Source organism: Brienomyrus brachyistius, chromosome 15 (genome assembly GCF_023856365.1).
Source record: "Brienomyrus brachyistius isolate T26 chromosome 15, BBRACH_0.4, whole genome shotgun sequence".
NCBI lineage: Eukaryota > Metazoa > Chordata > Actinopteri > Osteoglossiformes > Mormyridae > Brienomyrus > Brienomyrus brachyistius.
In genome coordinates, this window is record NC_064547.1 from 18,760,951 (window position 1) to 18,774,619 (window position 13,669).

A 13,669-nucleotide genomic window follows, 5' to 3' on the forward strand; every position below is an offset into this window, starting at 1 on the left:
TGAGCAAACCGTAATGCCAGAAGAATAAATATCTCAATAAATTATAATGCAGTAGCTGGTAGCTTTGCCTAAGCTTAGTGAATCGGCTCCTCTTCTGTGATGGACACATTCTTTGCCAGTCTAGCTAAGGCTTTATACTTATTTAATCCACAGAGGTTGAACTGGTCACTAATTTAAGGTATTGATAATTGCCTCACTTTCCTCCAGGCCATGTTTATAGAAAGGTACACATGCGTAGTGCTTTGTTAGGTCTGGGAGTCATTGGATACCTTAATTGTATATTATTTCCCCACTCAGACAATAATTGGCTGCGACTTAATTGAGCTTTTTGAAATTCCTTAATAAATAGATGTCTTTTTCATGGTAATAGTTGGTAGGTTGGTTTGTTAACCTGGTTTGCAGTGCTTGAGCACGGATACTGAATGGAAAAAGTGATGAGTTGTTGATGCGATCATCTTGTTGCTGAATGGCGCGATCTTGTGTGACATTCCTGGAATGCTCCTGGGCGCCTGATTGGGTGCTGCTGCCGAATGCGTCTATTATGGCTCACTGCTGACCCAAAGCATGGGCGTGCCATTGCACACTGCGAAACAGTTCCTGTAGCTCAACAATTAGAGCGTTGTGCTCGCACAATGTTCATGGGTTTGAATCCAAGGGACCGAACGTATATTGTAACCCCTCTACTAAATTGGTTTGGATGGAAGAGTCAGATGAGTGAGTGAATGAATGAAACGTTTGTATTTGTTCAGCAGATGCTTTCATCCAAAGTGACGGTCTGGGATTTGGGTCAGTCGGCATCCCTGTGACCGCCAGCGATGACTGTCAGCTTCAGTAGGATGGCTCCTCTTTGGCCCCTGGGGCCCTCTTTACTTTGGACCCCTGATGTTTGGGGGGGGCTCCCTTTGGCCACTCGAAGTCACTGCACTGCAGTCTCCTGCTCTTATTACTACTGAATTAAGTACGGCTCTGTGCTGCCGGACTGTCAGTCCGTTGGAGTCTCCTGTCTGCCTGTAACCTTCACGTGGCCGTGTGCTTGAACGGGGCTGCTCTTCTCTGACGTCCCACAGCCTCCAGCCTGGCTTGGCACAGCCTCTGTCATGCTTCAGGGAAGTGTGGACCAGGCCAGGTCGGCAGCACATGATGTTTCGGTTAGAGAGCATCAGGCAGCTGGAGCCCGAGTTTCCGATCCTGACCCCCCCTTCAGATTTATAATGGAAAAAACATCTGCTCATGGGGCGGGGGGCTGGGGGGAGTTACTCCTGATATTACTCATTGTCAGAGCCTAACCCTTAAATAATGTAAAGCCTTTGCCTGGATTTATCATTAATAGCAGTGAGTTGTTCTGTGTGGAGGAGAATGCAGGAAGCCTCCTGCCCTATAGCCACGATACAACACATGGCTGCCCAGGTGGGAACCAGGGCGTGGTCTTCAACCTGGGCTGAAGCGGGATTCTTGGGTGTGAGTGAGTCACAGATCACTGAGGCCTGTGTTAGGCCCAGCGAACCAAAGGAATGAGTGTGTCTGACCAGAGAAACGGAAATCACACCCCCCATGTCTTAAGTAGTGACTCTGACGTGCTGCTAGAGGCAGAAATGCATGGGGGGGGGCAGGCACTGGGTTCCATTACAGGTGGGACATGAATGATCGACTCCTTGTGCGTAATTCAGTAGAGCTCTTCATCACATGCAGCTCAGGTTTATTTTGGGTACATGGCGTGTAAATGAAGGCTACCACTGGCCTGTAGGCCCAGCACTGTATGGGGGGGTTTGGCCAGGATGTATTTCAGCAGTATTTCAGTTGTGGTTACATGCCGTCACTGTACAGGTCAGATGTCATTGTCGGGCATCAGCTGCCTTACACGCCAGGATGAGCCTGGAGGTTTTCTTAAGGGAAGTTCATTTCTGCTTCCTACAAGGGTATATTTACTCAGCAGGGCCGCTTAGGGGTCTGTTTGACTGAGGTGGCATTCATCCAGGTCATGGGCTGTAGTGCTATGAACATAAAAAGTCTTCTGGAGTTGGTTCCTCGTTGCAAACACATGGTGCAGATTTATCGCCAGTATGAGACTCGGATTTCTAGATCTCAGTCTCCCTTTCCCCCTGATGCGGAGGACACTTTAAGGCTATTTACATCCCCCTGGGTTATCTGACTGCCCATTCTCTTGTGCAGGTTTGAACAGAGCAGTTTTGAAACACTGGAACATGCAACTTCAATCGCTCATTCTTCATGTTGTGTTTTGGGGGGGCGGTTATTAAAAGTCTACTTGAGACATTGTCTGGTTTTATTCAGCTGCCGAGAGCAGGCCAGGCCCTCATCTGCAGTTTGGGGCCTGCAAGCGTCCGACTTCACCCAGACAGGCAAACTGGACCCAGTGCAGGGCTGCATACAGCGAGCCTCTTCATCCTAACTGTGGGGGGCGCTCGCTCCCATTTTTCCAAGTGATGCTGGGCGTAAGCGGTGGGTCAGGGGGTGGAATATGCTTTAGCCTTTGTGTAATGTTATTTCATTTTATGTGCATGCTCTAAAGATGGAAGTCTAACAAAATGACCCCATGGAAATTTTAGCTGTGAAATAGTGGTGCTGTGTGGTTTGAATAACTTCTATTCATTAAACCCATTAATTGAGTCGGTCATTCTCTGGTCTGGCTTTATCGTTTCTGCGTTTTGTGCTTCTCCTCTTTGGGGGTCGTTGAATCTTATCTTCTTGACGACTTTTCCACTGCCCGTGCTTTTTTGTTTTTCTTTTCAAAGGGGGGGGGGGGTTAATTCTTCTCAGGGGAAGTGGATGCAAAGACTAGAACATTTCGGCGTTCCTGGAATTGTCATTATTTTTCAAGAGGGTCGTCCAGGCAAATGTTTTGTACAGTTAATGGGTGTTTGCGATCTGACAAATTCGACCAAAACCAAGGTTTTGGTGCTCAGGGCTCGCCTCGTAATACCAGCCAGTCTGTGTAATGCCCATGGGCTTTCCATCATGATGTCAGAGCCTGATTTACAGCCGTCTACTGTGAAATAGCCCTGCTGGCCATTGTAGTGCTGTCCAGGTTCCTCCTGATTATGGACTATGGAGAAGCTCGTAAGAATGCAGGCTGCAGCTCGTGCGTCTAAACTGCGTCCAGCCGAGCTTTACAGTGAATCCCTCTTCTTTGGATGGGCTCCTCTGATTTTTCACGCTCTCCAGTGTAAAACGTTATGACGTCTTTCTGTGGCGGAGCCGCACTCGGCTGTTCTGCGAAGGACGCCGTTTCCATTACGTGAGGCTTCAGGCATGGCTTGTACCCGGGGGCAGGGTCAGATGCCATTTCGGCTGCAGCGACCTGACATGACTTTCTCTCATTGGCTAAATGCCATCTTGTACTTTCTAGGAGAACCATAGTATAATGTTTTACTCTGTGCCATTTTCAGAATCTGTCAGTGGTGAAACAAGAAAATACCACTAATTGCAGTTGTTCCTGTTTCACTTGACATTTGTCCAGTAGAACCTGGAGTTGGGAGTCCACCAGTGCTTGTTTTCAGTCTTACGGCACTTAGGACCATCTTTAGGCAGTTTCGTTATTTTCTAATTAAAAATCTAGGGTTATGAACCTGAGGTTAGCCCAGGCTGATACTTCCGCATTTGCTTTCTCACTGACAAGTGGTGAATTTTGAGCACTGTTGTGAGAACACAAAGACAGACTTCATGAGTAGTTTGCTTTTAAGAACGCAGCTGTTGGCCATTAGTTCCTTCGAATTTGGTGCTTTAAAAACAGCCTTTTATTAAAAGGCTTAAAAAAAAGGCAAGGAAGAAGCACTTGGATTAGGATGCAAGCAAACTATGTGTTAACATGTCCCTGGGGGGTGTTAAATGACTGTGGTTCAAGCTGAAGTAGCCAAGCTGAGCAGGAGATTGTCTCCCTCTGTCTGTCAAGGTTGTGTTTTAATTGTAGCACTTAGCTAAAAAGGATATTACCCCTGAATTTATGAAGCCGTCCTGGGCCAAAATCACGCTAACAGTTAAGTCTGTGTGTAGGAGACACTTTTTTTAGGACCATTCTCAAGGGCTTTTACTTTTCTGGGCAGCGTCACCTGCAATTCCTGATTTTGAATTAGATGTTTTTAAGAAAATACAATCTATCCATCCATCATTCAGCTGCTTAGCCCGGTCTGGGGGCTGGGGTATACCCCTGGATGGGATGCCAGTTCATCTCTGGGCAAATACACATCCATGCAATAATACTCAATTGGAAATTTGGAGACACTGGTTATCCTAACTGCATATCTTTTGGCTGCAGGAGCAAATTTGGAGCACCTGAAGGAATCTGGCAAGACAGGGAGAGTACTGCTGCTCTGTGTTTTAATCAGTTATAGGCCTGTGGTCATACACTGCAGCTTGAAGGCCAGGCTTACAAATAGCCCTCCCCAATCCACTCCAGGCCGTATTTCCGCGCGCCTGTGGCTGACTGTCTGATAGCAGACAGCCTCTTTCCTCTTGGCAGCCCTTTAACCCTCTTGAGCTAAAGAGGGAATCTACATTTCCGCGGGGAGCCGCCTGCCGTCTGTGGTCCTCAGGGTTCCGCCGCAAATGGGGAAGGCCGCAGCGGAGGCCTGATGTTGCAAACTGCTGCCTCTCAGACGCCGCCCACCCCCGTCCAGCAGCAGCTTCTTGGTCACATTCATCGCCTTGTTGTGACCACTGCCAACAGTTCAGGCAAACTCTCTTTCATATACCGTTTTATAGAGGAGGTGTTCTTGATGGGACGCGGATGCTTTCCCGGGGGGGGGGGGGGGAGAGGTTTGGAGTGTTGTGTATTTTCTGAGACCAGTGGTAATAACACAGGGTAGTGACTTTCTCAGGCTTGCAGCAATAGGGATCCTTTTACCCTTCATCTGTTTGCATTCAGATCTTGCCAGTATGCAGAATCTTCTGGGAATGTGCACGTTAGCCAGAGCACGCGTGTCAATTCTGACCAGTAACTGCCCAAGGAAGACTCTACACAGACTAGTGCTGATTGACAGTCAGATGCACCCTGCAGATGGTAGTGTTCTTAAGGGTCTCTCCAAGATCAATGGTAGCTGGTGCACCCACAGACTCTTAGTGTGCCCACCATCCTGCTTCAGGGGGTTCTCCTGAATTTTATACCCAGAGTGCAGAGGTGGGAATGCTTATTCTCAGGGAATAAGTTACTTTTATGGGGAGAAATGGTGCCACATACATTTCAGTGTCATTTTTTGTTCTGAGTAGGGCTGGGTGATATGACTGTAAAACAAGCTCTATTTTAAGTCACTGTACTGATATACGAAATATACATAGGTGATATTACATTGTTTTTGACAGAAAGTCTAAATGAATTATGGTTTTATTTGTCCAGATCAATGTTTCCCAATTAGAAAAGTGTATCTCTGCTGAACATAACATCACTTAATTTGTATTTTTTTTTTTTAAATCTTAACTAAATAAAAGTGCCATATGACATATAAATGAATATTTAAAATATTAGACTGTTCAAATGCTCAAAACAAGACATGATGTTTTTTAAGTGCCGTTAAAATTTGGCGAAGAAAAATATCTTTTGACTACGTATGTATTTTGTGAGTTAATTTTTCATTACACTTGTTTGACAAATTTTTCTTTAGGGTACATGTGCTGTGCTTTGCAGTATTTCTCTTTGCGTCTCACTATCTGGTATCTTGACATGGTGTGGGTGGGCTGGGCTTTGTAGGGGTCTTGGTCACTACCTGATCTGTACCGCTTGCCTGATTTGTACCTTACACATCTGCTCATGCACATTGTATCGAATATGAGATTAAAATTCAATATATTGTTCAGCCCTAGTTCTGAGTTTGCTGTGCTTCTTAAATATAGTAATTTGTCAGTGGATGAAAATACTAAACACTTCCCAAAAAACATTTATAGTGCCTGGCTGTGATGGTCATTGTGTTTGCCACTGTTTGACTTCCTGTCCTTTCCGCCTTATTAGAAGCAGTAAAGTATTATTGACGGGATTTGTAGCGTAGACTTCAGCCAGTGAATTCAAGGTCTCTGCGTGTTCCTGCCCGGGAAACAGTCTGTAGCAGTCTGATTGTACCCAGCCCTGCAGAGCAGCAATGTGGCAGATGTCTCTCGTGGGCCAGACATTTAAGCCAAGAAAATCCTTGTGCTAACTTCAGCCTCTGCCAGGAGGAAGGAAAATTTAAACAAAAAAACTAAGTATGAGCACATGTTTATTTGCGCCTCTAAAATAGATTCCAAAAAGCAGGAAACTGGAATCCCTCTCTGAAGTCATTGTACAACTTGTACGTGCCGTCGATGCCTTCCTACACACACTGAATAACTGCTTCCATTTTGTTTGTATAGGGAAGTGCTAGTCTGCCCTGGTGTGGCCCAAGGTTCGAGGGATGGCTGTTCAAGGCAGCCATTCCGTGGGGACCGGCAGGAGAGAGAGAGCGTGATGAATGTGGCTTACATAAGATTTTCCTACGATTACATCAGCTCGCATGTTCGGTTATGAGCTGGCCCTGAGCCCTAGGCAGCCCTCGGGACCCAGGAAAGCCGTCTCACGCCTGAGTGTGGTCCGTTTCTCCTGTACTTATAGCTCAGGAGATCTTCGGTTTTCTCAGCTGGAAAGACTCGAGGTCTCCAAAGGTAAATTCTTGCATGGATGAGTTGCAGAGTCTCTCATCACTCAATGCTCGTGTTACCACTTGTTTACTCCCCGCGATGTTACTGAAGTCTACCCGACGTTGAGTTTATTTAACAGTACTTGATTGGCTATAATACCCATCTCGTTCCCCACCTTTCCCCAGTGCTTCAATTGGTCCATTTTCATTTTGTGGTATTGGAGTCAGACATGCATTTCGGTTTGATTACAGCTCTGCCGTGCTGTAGGGGTTCATGGTTTGGCTCGGCGTTGGCGCTATGATGAGTTTTTTGGACTCTGCGAATCTGGAAAAAGATGATGATGAGGATGATTTATGCTCTTTTTCTGACCCTTGGCCATGTTCAATCCCCCCTTTTCCACAGGAGCTGTCGAGCTGTGGCTGGAATAAGAAGGAGAAGCACAGCTCTGCCCCCAACGTGGTGGCCTTCACACGCAGGTTCAACCAGGTAGGGGCCACCTGGTGCGTTAGCGCGTTAGCACTTTAGCTTAGTAAACAGGATGCGTATGCACCTTCCATCCTGCCCTTGGCTGCCACCCGGCACTCTCTGCATGCCCACCTTTTTGCTCGAAGTGTATGAAAGGTGTGAAGCATTTTCCAGCGTTCAGAATGAACAGATGATGGAAATTCACAAAGCTTCCCCTGAACCAAAGCCGATGATAATGTTCACGGGCCTGGAATGCTGCATGGGAACAAACCTAACTGGATATGAACTGGAAACCAAAACGGAAGGTAGCCCTTCTCTTTCAGAACGTAAATTGTTCATTGGAAATTAGGGTGGTCGGTTTAATAACCGTAATTCTCAATTACGGATTACACTTCGGTTTATAGTTCTGCACTTCACCCCGTTCTTGTACGTCTGGATTCTTACCCAGGGAGCTCATTTCATTACTGCGATGCATGTTTTGCAGCATTGGCTGCTCATGGCGCAGCAGGGCAAAGCCATCCCTGCCTGGAGTGAGAAACTGAGAACTGGGTTAGCAAAAGCACCACTTTTAGAAGTAAATATGGAGCAGTTCAGAAAGGACCCCTCTCAGGGGGATTTAACAACCAGAAGAGAAGGGTTCTCCAGGGTGCCGTGCGTGATCCGCACAGAGACGGGTCATTTGTTTCTCTTTTCACTCTACAGCTTCTCAGAACCGTTTTTGCATACAGTTACTTTCTGTAGTTGACCTGAGATGGGCTTTGTTCTCCAGCATAAATATTAGCACGTCTGAGAAAGAACATATTCCGAGTGTCATGTGGAAACTTCTTACATTTCTTACAATCGCTAAACTGCAATTCAAGATGTTAATGATGTAGACGCCAGGAGCCCTTCGAAATGTGCTTTTCGAATGATGTGCATTGGAAAATGAGGGCCTGGGTCTCGCGTGTGCTCTTCACGCTAAGGTCGTCTTCTCCTCTTATGTCTTCATTCCTTCCCCAAGGTCTGAAAACATGTGAAGAAGTTTATTTGTCGGGTGCCTCAGTCAGTGTGGCCACAGCGATGGTGTATGGTAGAGTAATTCAAGCATCCCCCCTGCTCCACGTCTCAGAAACCTTTCTAAAGCCAGTACCTGACTTCGAGGCGTCCCTGGGCTGGGTTTTGAGCACCTTCGGGCCTAACTGCCTCAACTGGCCTTATCCAGCCAAGCTTCAGGAATTATCTGCCTCCTTAGATCTTTGTCCCAATTTACAAGTGGGATGCTTATGTGATGAAATGCCTTAGACCTGTGTTACCGTGCTCTCAGATTTATTAATATTATTCACTCGGAACAGTAAACTCTTTAACGGGACACTTTATATGACCATAAACCTCACTATAAAACGCAGAGAGTTTCGGCTGGTGACTGTTCCCTGCAGAGTGTTGACCAGGTGGCTCTGAGCAGCTGATCCCCCCCCGCCCCCCTGCTCAGGGAACCTTTTCTGGTCTGGCTCTCGCTCCCCGGGAGCGCACCCGCCGCCGCTCAGCCAGGCGGAATGGCTTCTACCGAGGCGTCCGTTTGTCAAACAGCCACGCAGAGGCTCACCTTACATGTCCACATCTTGCCGATGTTCTCAAGATCTTTCACTGATTTTTATTAGTCGGTTCTTTTATCCAGGGCCGGGTTCCACGCCTATAATTTTTCACGGGCCCGTGTTGATAGCAGTGAAGGAATCAGTTCTAAAGCAGGTTTTTATGTCGGCACCGTCCAAATATGTGAATTTGAGACCCCAGGTCGTTACGGTCTTAAAGACCCTACCCCCACTCCTCTGTCTCCTCCTGTCCGCCTCATACTCCCGCTTCATTCACAGAAGCCTCGCTCAGGGCAGATGTTCCACATTAGCCAGTTGCTGGCCGCTTTGCATAAGGCCCCGGGTCGCCGGGGCCGCGCTGCTTTCCTTTGTTTGCTTAGCGTCCTCAAAAATCAGGTGACGTCTCTTACTGGAAAAGTACGGTACGTGGAAAAAACGTTCGGAGGAAAGCCGCTAGGTAAGGCTGTGTGGCGGTACCCACGGGCAGCATGAATGTCTGCCCCTCTTTCCTTTTATAAATAAGGCTCCGGGTGATTTATACCGACTTCAGCCTGTAAGCTGTTTTACAGTAGGGTTTCTCCTCAGACCGAGCACTGTGATGGAGTCAGGTGGTGCCGGGTAGGAGGTACTGACCCCCAGTCTGCTGGCCTAGCCGGCTACCTTCTTCTGCTCACGTGGCGTTTCCATTTATCCCATGGATGTATCTTTGGAAGCAGCCCTGGGATTTGTTTGTTTGGCGCTTTAGCTCAAAGGATCTATTACTTTGGTGCCCAGTATGTATATCTTCATATACCAATACACATATATATATATATATATATATATGTGTGTATATGTACACACACACATATACTTATAGCTTGTGTGTGTGTGTGTGTGTGTGTATATTATATATATGAAATTAATATATTTAATTTATTTAAGAAGGTAGGGTCAGTTGGGGTTGGGGTTACCGACCTTGCTCAAGGGTCCAACAACGACGTCACTCTGCCAACCCTGGCATTTGAACCGGCGACCTTCTGATCGCAGGCACAGCATCCTGACTCAGAGCTGCGAACCGCCCGGCCGCTGAACCTATGGTATCAGACATCATGGGATGACGCAAACGTGTCACCGCTGTGGAGTGATTGCCGCTGATCTCCAAAGGCCGTATTTCTGACTTGGCTAAGCTGGGGCCATTTATACAGCCGGTATCTGTCTGAAGGAGATGCTTAGGAACATTTTGTACAGACAGCTGTGGAAAAAAGGGAGGCTCAGGGATGCTGGTGTTTCCTTGTTTGCTGGGAGTCATGGCAGCATGGCCCGGTGTCATGACCGATTCTGAAGGAGCAGAAGTGTCACACAGACGTTTTCCTTTTGTCTTCTGCATAGATTGCTTGCAGTTTTTTTTTTTTTTTTTAATAAGTAAAATGAGAACTTGTTTTGAGTGTGTGGTTAACTTACAGTCAGCCAAAGAGCTAATAAAATCACTTTATTTTTTACTAGGTTGCCAATCAAGTTTAAGAACTGAATTACTCCTGTGGCTCAAGTAGAGCCTGGCACTAACAACGGGAAGGTTGTGGTTTGAAATCCAGGGAGCCCACAAAAATTGTGACCCTTCCCTCTAAGTCGCTTTGGTTAAAAGCATCAGATTAATTAGTAAATATCAATGTGAAACTAAATCTGGTTCAAAATTTTTTTTATTACGGTTTCTTGCACTATGACCCACAAAACCAAAATTTCATCTTAGTGTACGATCTGTGCAGGATGACAAAGATCCTTTGATTTTAAATGTTGCATGTTAAATCCCCCAACTGCCGAAAGCACCAGCTCCTGGTTTATGAGTAAGATGAGAGAAAGTCTGTTCGCTGGGTGATTAGTGCTCTGTCTGTCATGGCCGGCAGGTCAGCTTCTGGGTGGTCAGGGAGGTCCTCCACGCTCAGACCCTGAAGATCAGAGCCGAAGTGTTGAGCCTCTACATCAGAACCGCCAAGGTATGCCTGCATCACTAGGTCTTGCGGATGTTGGAGGATGTTGTGGTTGTTTTATGCATTCTGTGTCCACTTATGGTTTGAAATCTGACCTCTGAATGACCTCTGTGGTAAGCAATAACTCCCCTCCTTTTCCCTTCAGAAACTGTGTGACTTGAACAACCTCCATGCAGTGATGGCCGTGGTGTCAGGCTTACAGAGTGCCCCGATCTTCAGGCTCTCGAAGACATGGGCGGTGAGTGGAGCACTTCCTCGCTGCTGCAGTGCAGAGCTGAGGAGCTGATCTCACGCTTTCCAGGGCCTGTGGGGATCCAAGTGTCACTCCGCCCCTCAGAAATCCTCTTCACATACCAATTTATATGTTTCTATAAAGCGAAACTACAAGTATTAGTCACTGGTTTCTTTTTCGATCATTAGAATTTTGTTTTAATCACTAAAAAAATAACCTGCGCAAGATTTGTGTAACTTCAAATGTTAAATGACCAACCAATAAAGTCACAATTGGTGTGTGAGAGTCTTCATACTTATTTCTGTACCTCTTTTGTTTTCCCTTGAAGAACATGGTAACCATAAGGTGTTAGGGCATCTCAGAGGGGGGAAGTTCTATACGAATCTGAAGTCATGATTATCATTGCAGTGTAAGGTCTCTAGACGTATGGTGTTTCCTCCCCGAAAGGAAAACCGGGAAAATTTAGGACTGGGAGCTCTCTTCCTCCTCTACCCGTCTGTATTAAGCATTGAATAATGTATGTTAATGCACTTTTTGGGAGCATGAGGAACTGCTTTAAAAGCATCCCAGGTTCAACCAATTGCAGGATTCAATGCAAATCCTCCAGAATTCATACAGTACAGTTATTGTTGATGTTGTCATACTGGATGAAAGTCTGTCGCTTTGTTATTAAATAGAAAACATCTGTTATGAATCCGTTAGACATAACGTGTCATCTGTAACCAAATGTGTATTTGTTACTCAACTGTTACTCAACTCCTTAGGCCGTCATTGTTTGGCAGCGCTGTGTCTTGCTCCATCCAAGTCTACTGATGTCACATGGCATCATTCGCGCTAATTTGTTTGGTTAGTTGTGAAGCTGTCGTGTTTGCGAAGGAAAAGTCACGATCACACTTCATCAGAATCTTCTACTTGATAAGTTTTGAAACTATTTTGTTGTGCATTTGTTTATTATTATTATTGCAATAATTATTGTGATAATTTTCTCTGTCCTAGCTCCTGAGCCGGAAGGACAAGGCCGTGTTCGAGAGACTGGAGTACTTGATGTCCAAAGAGGACAACTACAAGCGTTTGAGGGACTACATCAGGAGCCAGAGCATGAATTCCTGCATCCCATACCTCGGTAAGGCCCGCATCCGCTCCTTTTACCTGGTTGGCCGGATGGAAGTTCCTGTACTGCTTTGTGTCACATGACCGTACACACGTCACATGACGCAGGCATGCAAGTGTAGCACCAGGCAGGGCTTTTCAGCCATTCTTAAACCAGGGTAAATGCAACCATGATATTCCAAGTACACTTGGCCTGTAAACTGTGGGGCTTTTAATATTGCTTTCTCCTGGGGAATCCCCCCTTGAATATTCTTTGCCCCAGCTGATGGGTGAACTGAATGATACTACGGACCCCTCAGAGGGGTCATACACCTGGCATAGAGCATGGAAGAGTCCGGTTGCGAGTCGCGGTGTGCCCTACGGGGGCTGCCAGAGGCTGCCCCCCCCCGGGGTACCCCCATGTCCTCCACACTGATTCCAAAATCAGCTTTCTAGATGATTGGGCACCTCGAAGTTGTGCTGAAAAGTGAGGAAAGGTCCACTGAACGGACCGTTTCTGCACTGGCTGGGGTTGGGGTTTGGCCTCGCTGTTCTCATTCACTCTGACCTTAAGCAGAAAGTGGTTCGTCGAAGCAAGTGAGCAAAATCCCTCTCTACTTAAAATATGTGCTATTTATGCAACGCAAAAGGTCATAATAAAACAAACATTGAAAGTCTTATTTTTATTGCATTGATTCACTCAGCAGGAAAGCGGTATTTGGGGAATGTTATATACGGTTCCTGTATGGAATTTTGCCGTCTGGATTAATGCTAATGTTATAAAAATAAGACCTTTCTGTAGCTCTCGGGGCTGTCACAAACTGGGCGCCGCTGGTATTCTTTTTTTTTGAAAGGACAGGCTCTCGCATGGCATTCAGGAGCCCCTGGGCGTGCGTCCTCCGCACATGTCACTGCACATCAGCCTCCGGGACTAACTGGAGCAGCAGTGCCCCTTCCCTAGAGGCTAATGGCAGACTGCCCCGTAGTGCTGCACATGCGGGTCTGTTGGTGGCCGCAGGGGGGGGGCGTGGTCACGTTCAATGGAATTCCCCTTGAACAGAGCCTGACGGACTGTGATGCGCTCGCTGCAGGTTCACTGAGCATGGCTGCCCCCGCGAAGTAACTTTTACCATGTCCTGTTTCGTGGTTTCCTCACCTCGTCTTTGAAGCGCTCTGGCTCCTCCCCAGCAGCTTTGGCCCCTGTGATTTCTGACAGAAGTTATGAATGTGCGGCTATGGGGCTCCGTTTTAAAGGCGAGGAGCTTTTTTACGAGCCGTGCCGCCTCCCGCCGCGTGCGCGGCCTCCGCTCCGTTTGTTTTAGTGAACACGTGCCGGGTGCTTTGGCGAGCTTGTAAATCCCCCGCTGGCCTCTCCCCCCACTTATTGTTAAACTTCCCTGTCTGCTGACAGAACCCTTGGCCTATAATAATCACGACCGCTAAATGGGACTCGCGTCATTTATGCCCGATAGCGGAGGACTTTCAAAGCCCTTCTGCTCCCCCTCTCCCTTTAAACCGAGCTGTACCGTATCCCATGGACCTGATGGTGGGGTCTCAGGAGGAAATGTTCTTCCTCTTGAGTGGGACAGGGGAGTTATGGGGAAGACATTAAAAGAACCTGTCCAGAGTGAAGAGAAAGAAACGACTGGAATCCCCCCGATGAGATCTTAGGGAAAGATGTTATTTTGGTCGGAAATGTGCCTGTGGTTTTTAGCTTGCAGTGCCGGTCTTTTATTTTCCATTCCACTTAC

The 13,669-nt window shown here is 46.9% G+C and overlaps 1 protein-coding gene across 9 annotated transcripts in view; it reads left to right on the plus strand.

Annotated features, from left to right (window-relative positions):
* Nucleotides 1-13,669, plus strand: part of LOC125709202 (ras-specific guanine nucleotide-releasing factor RalGPS2-like) — a 56,197-nt gene that overhangs the window by 17,091 nt on the left and 25,437 nt on the right. For 8 of the 9 annotated variants that reach the window (XM_048977410.1, XM_048977418.1, XM_048977416.1 and 5 more), the window contains exons 6-9: nt 7,000-7,083; nt 10,514-10,603; nt 10,743-10,835; nt 11,826-11,952. In XM_048977410.1, coding sequence (XP_048833367.1) covers nt 7,000-7,083; nt 10,514-10,603; nt 10,743-10,835; nt 11,826-11,952 — 394 coding nt within the window. The remainder of the gene's footprint in view (nt 1-6,999; nt 7,084-10,513; nt 10,604-10,742; nt 10,836-11,825; nt 11,953-13,669) is intronic. The other variant, XM_048977419.1, reaches the window with a different exon arrangement.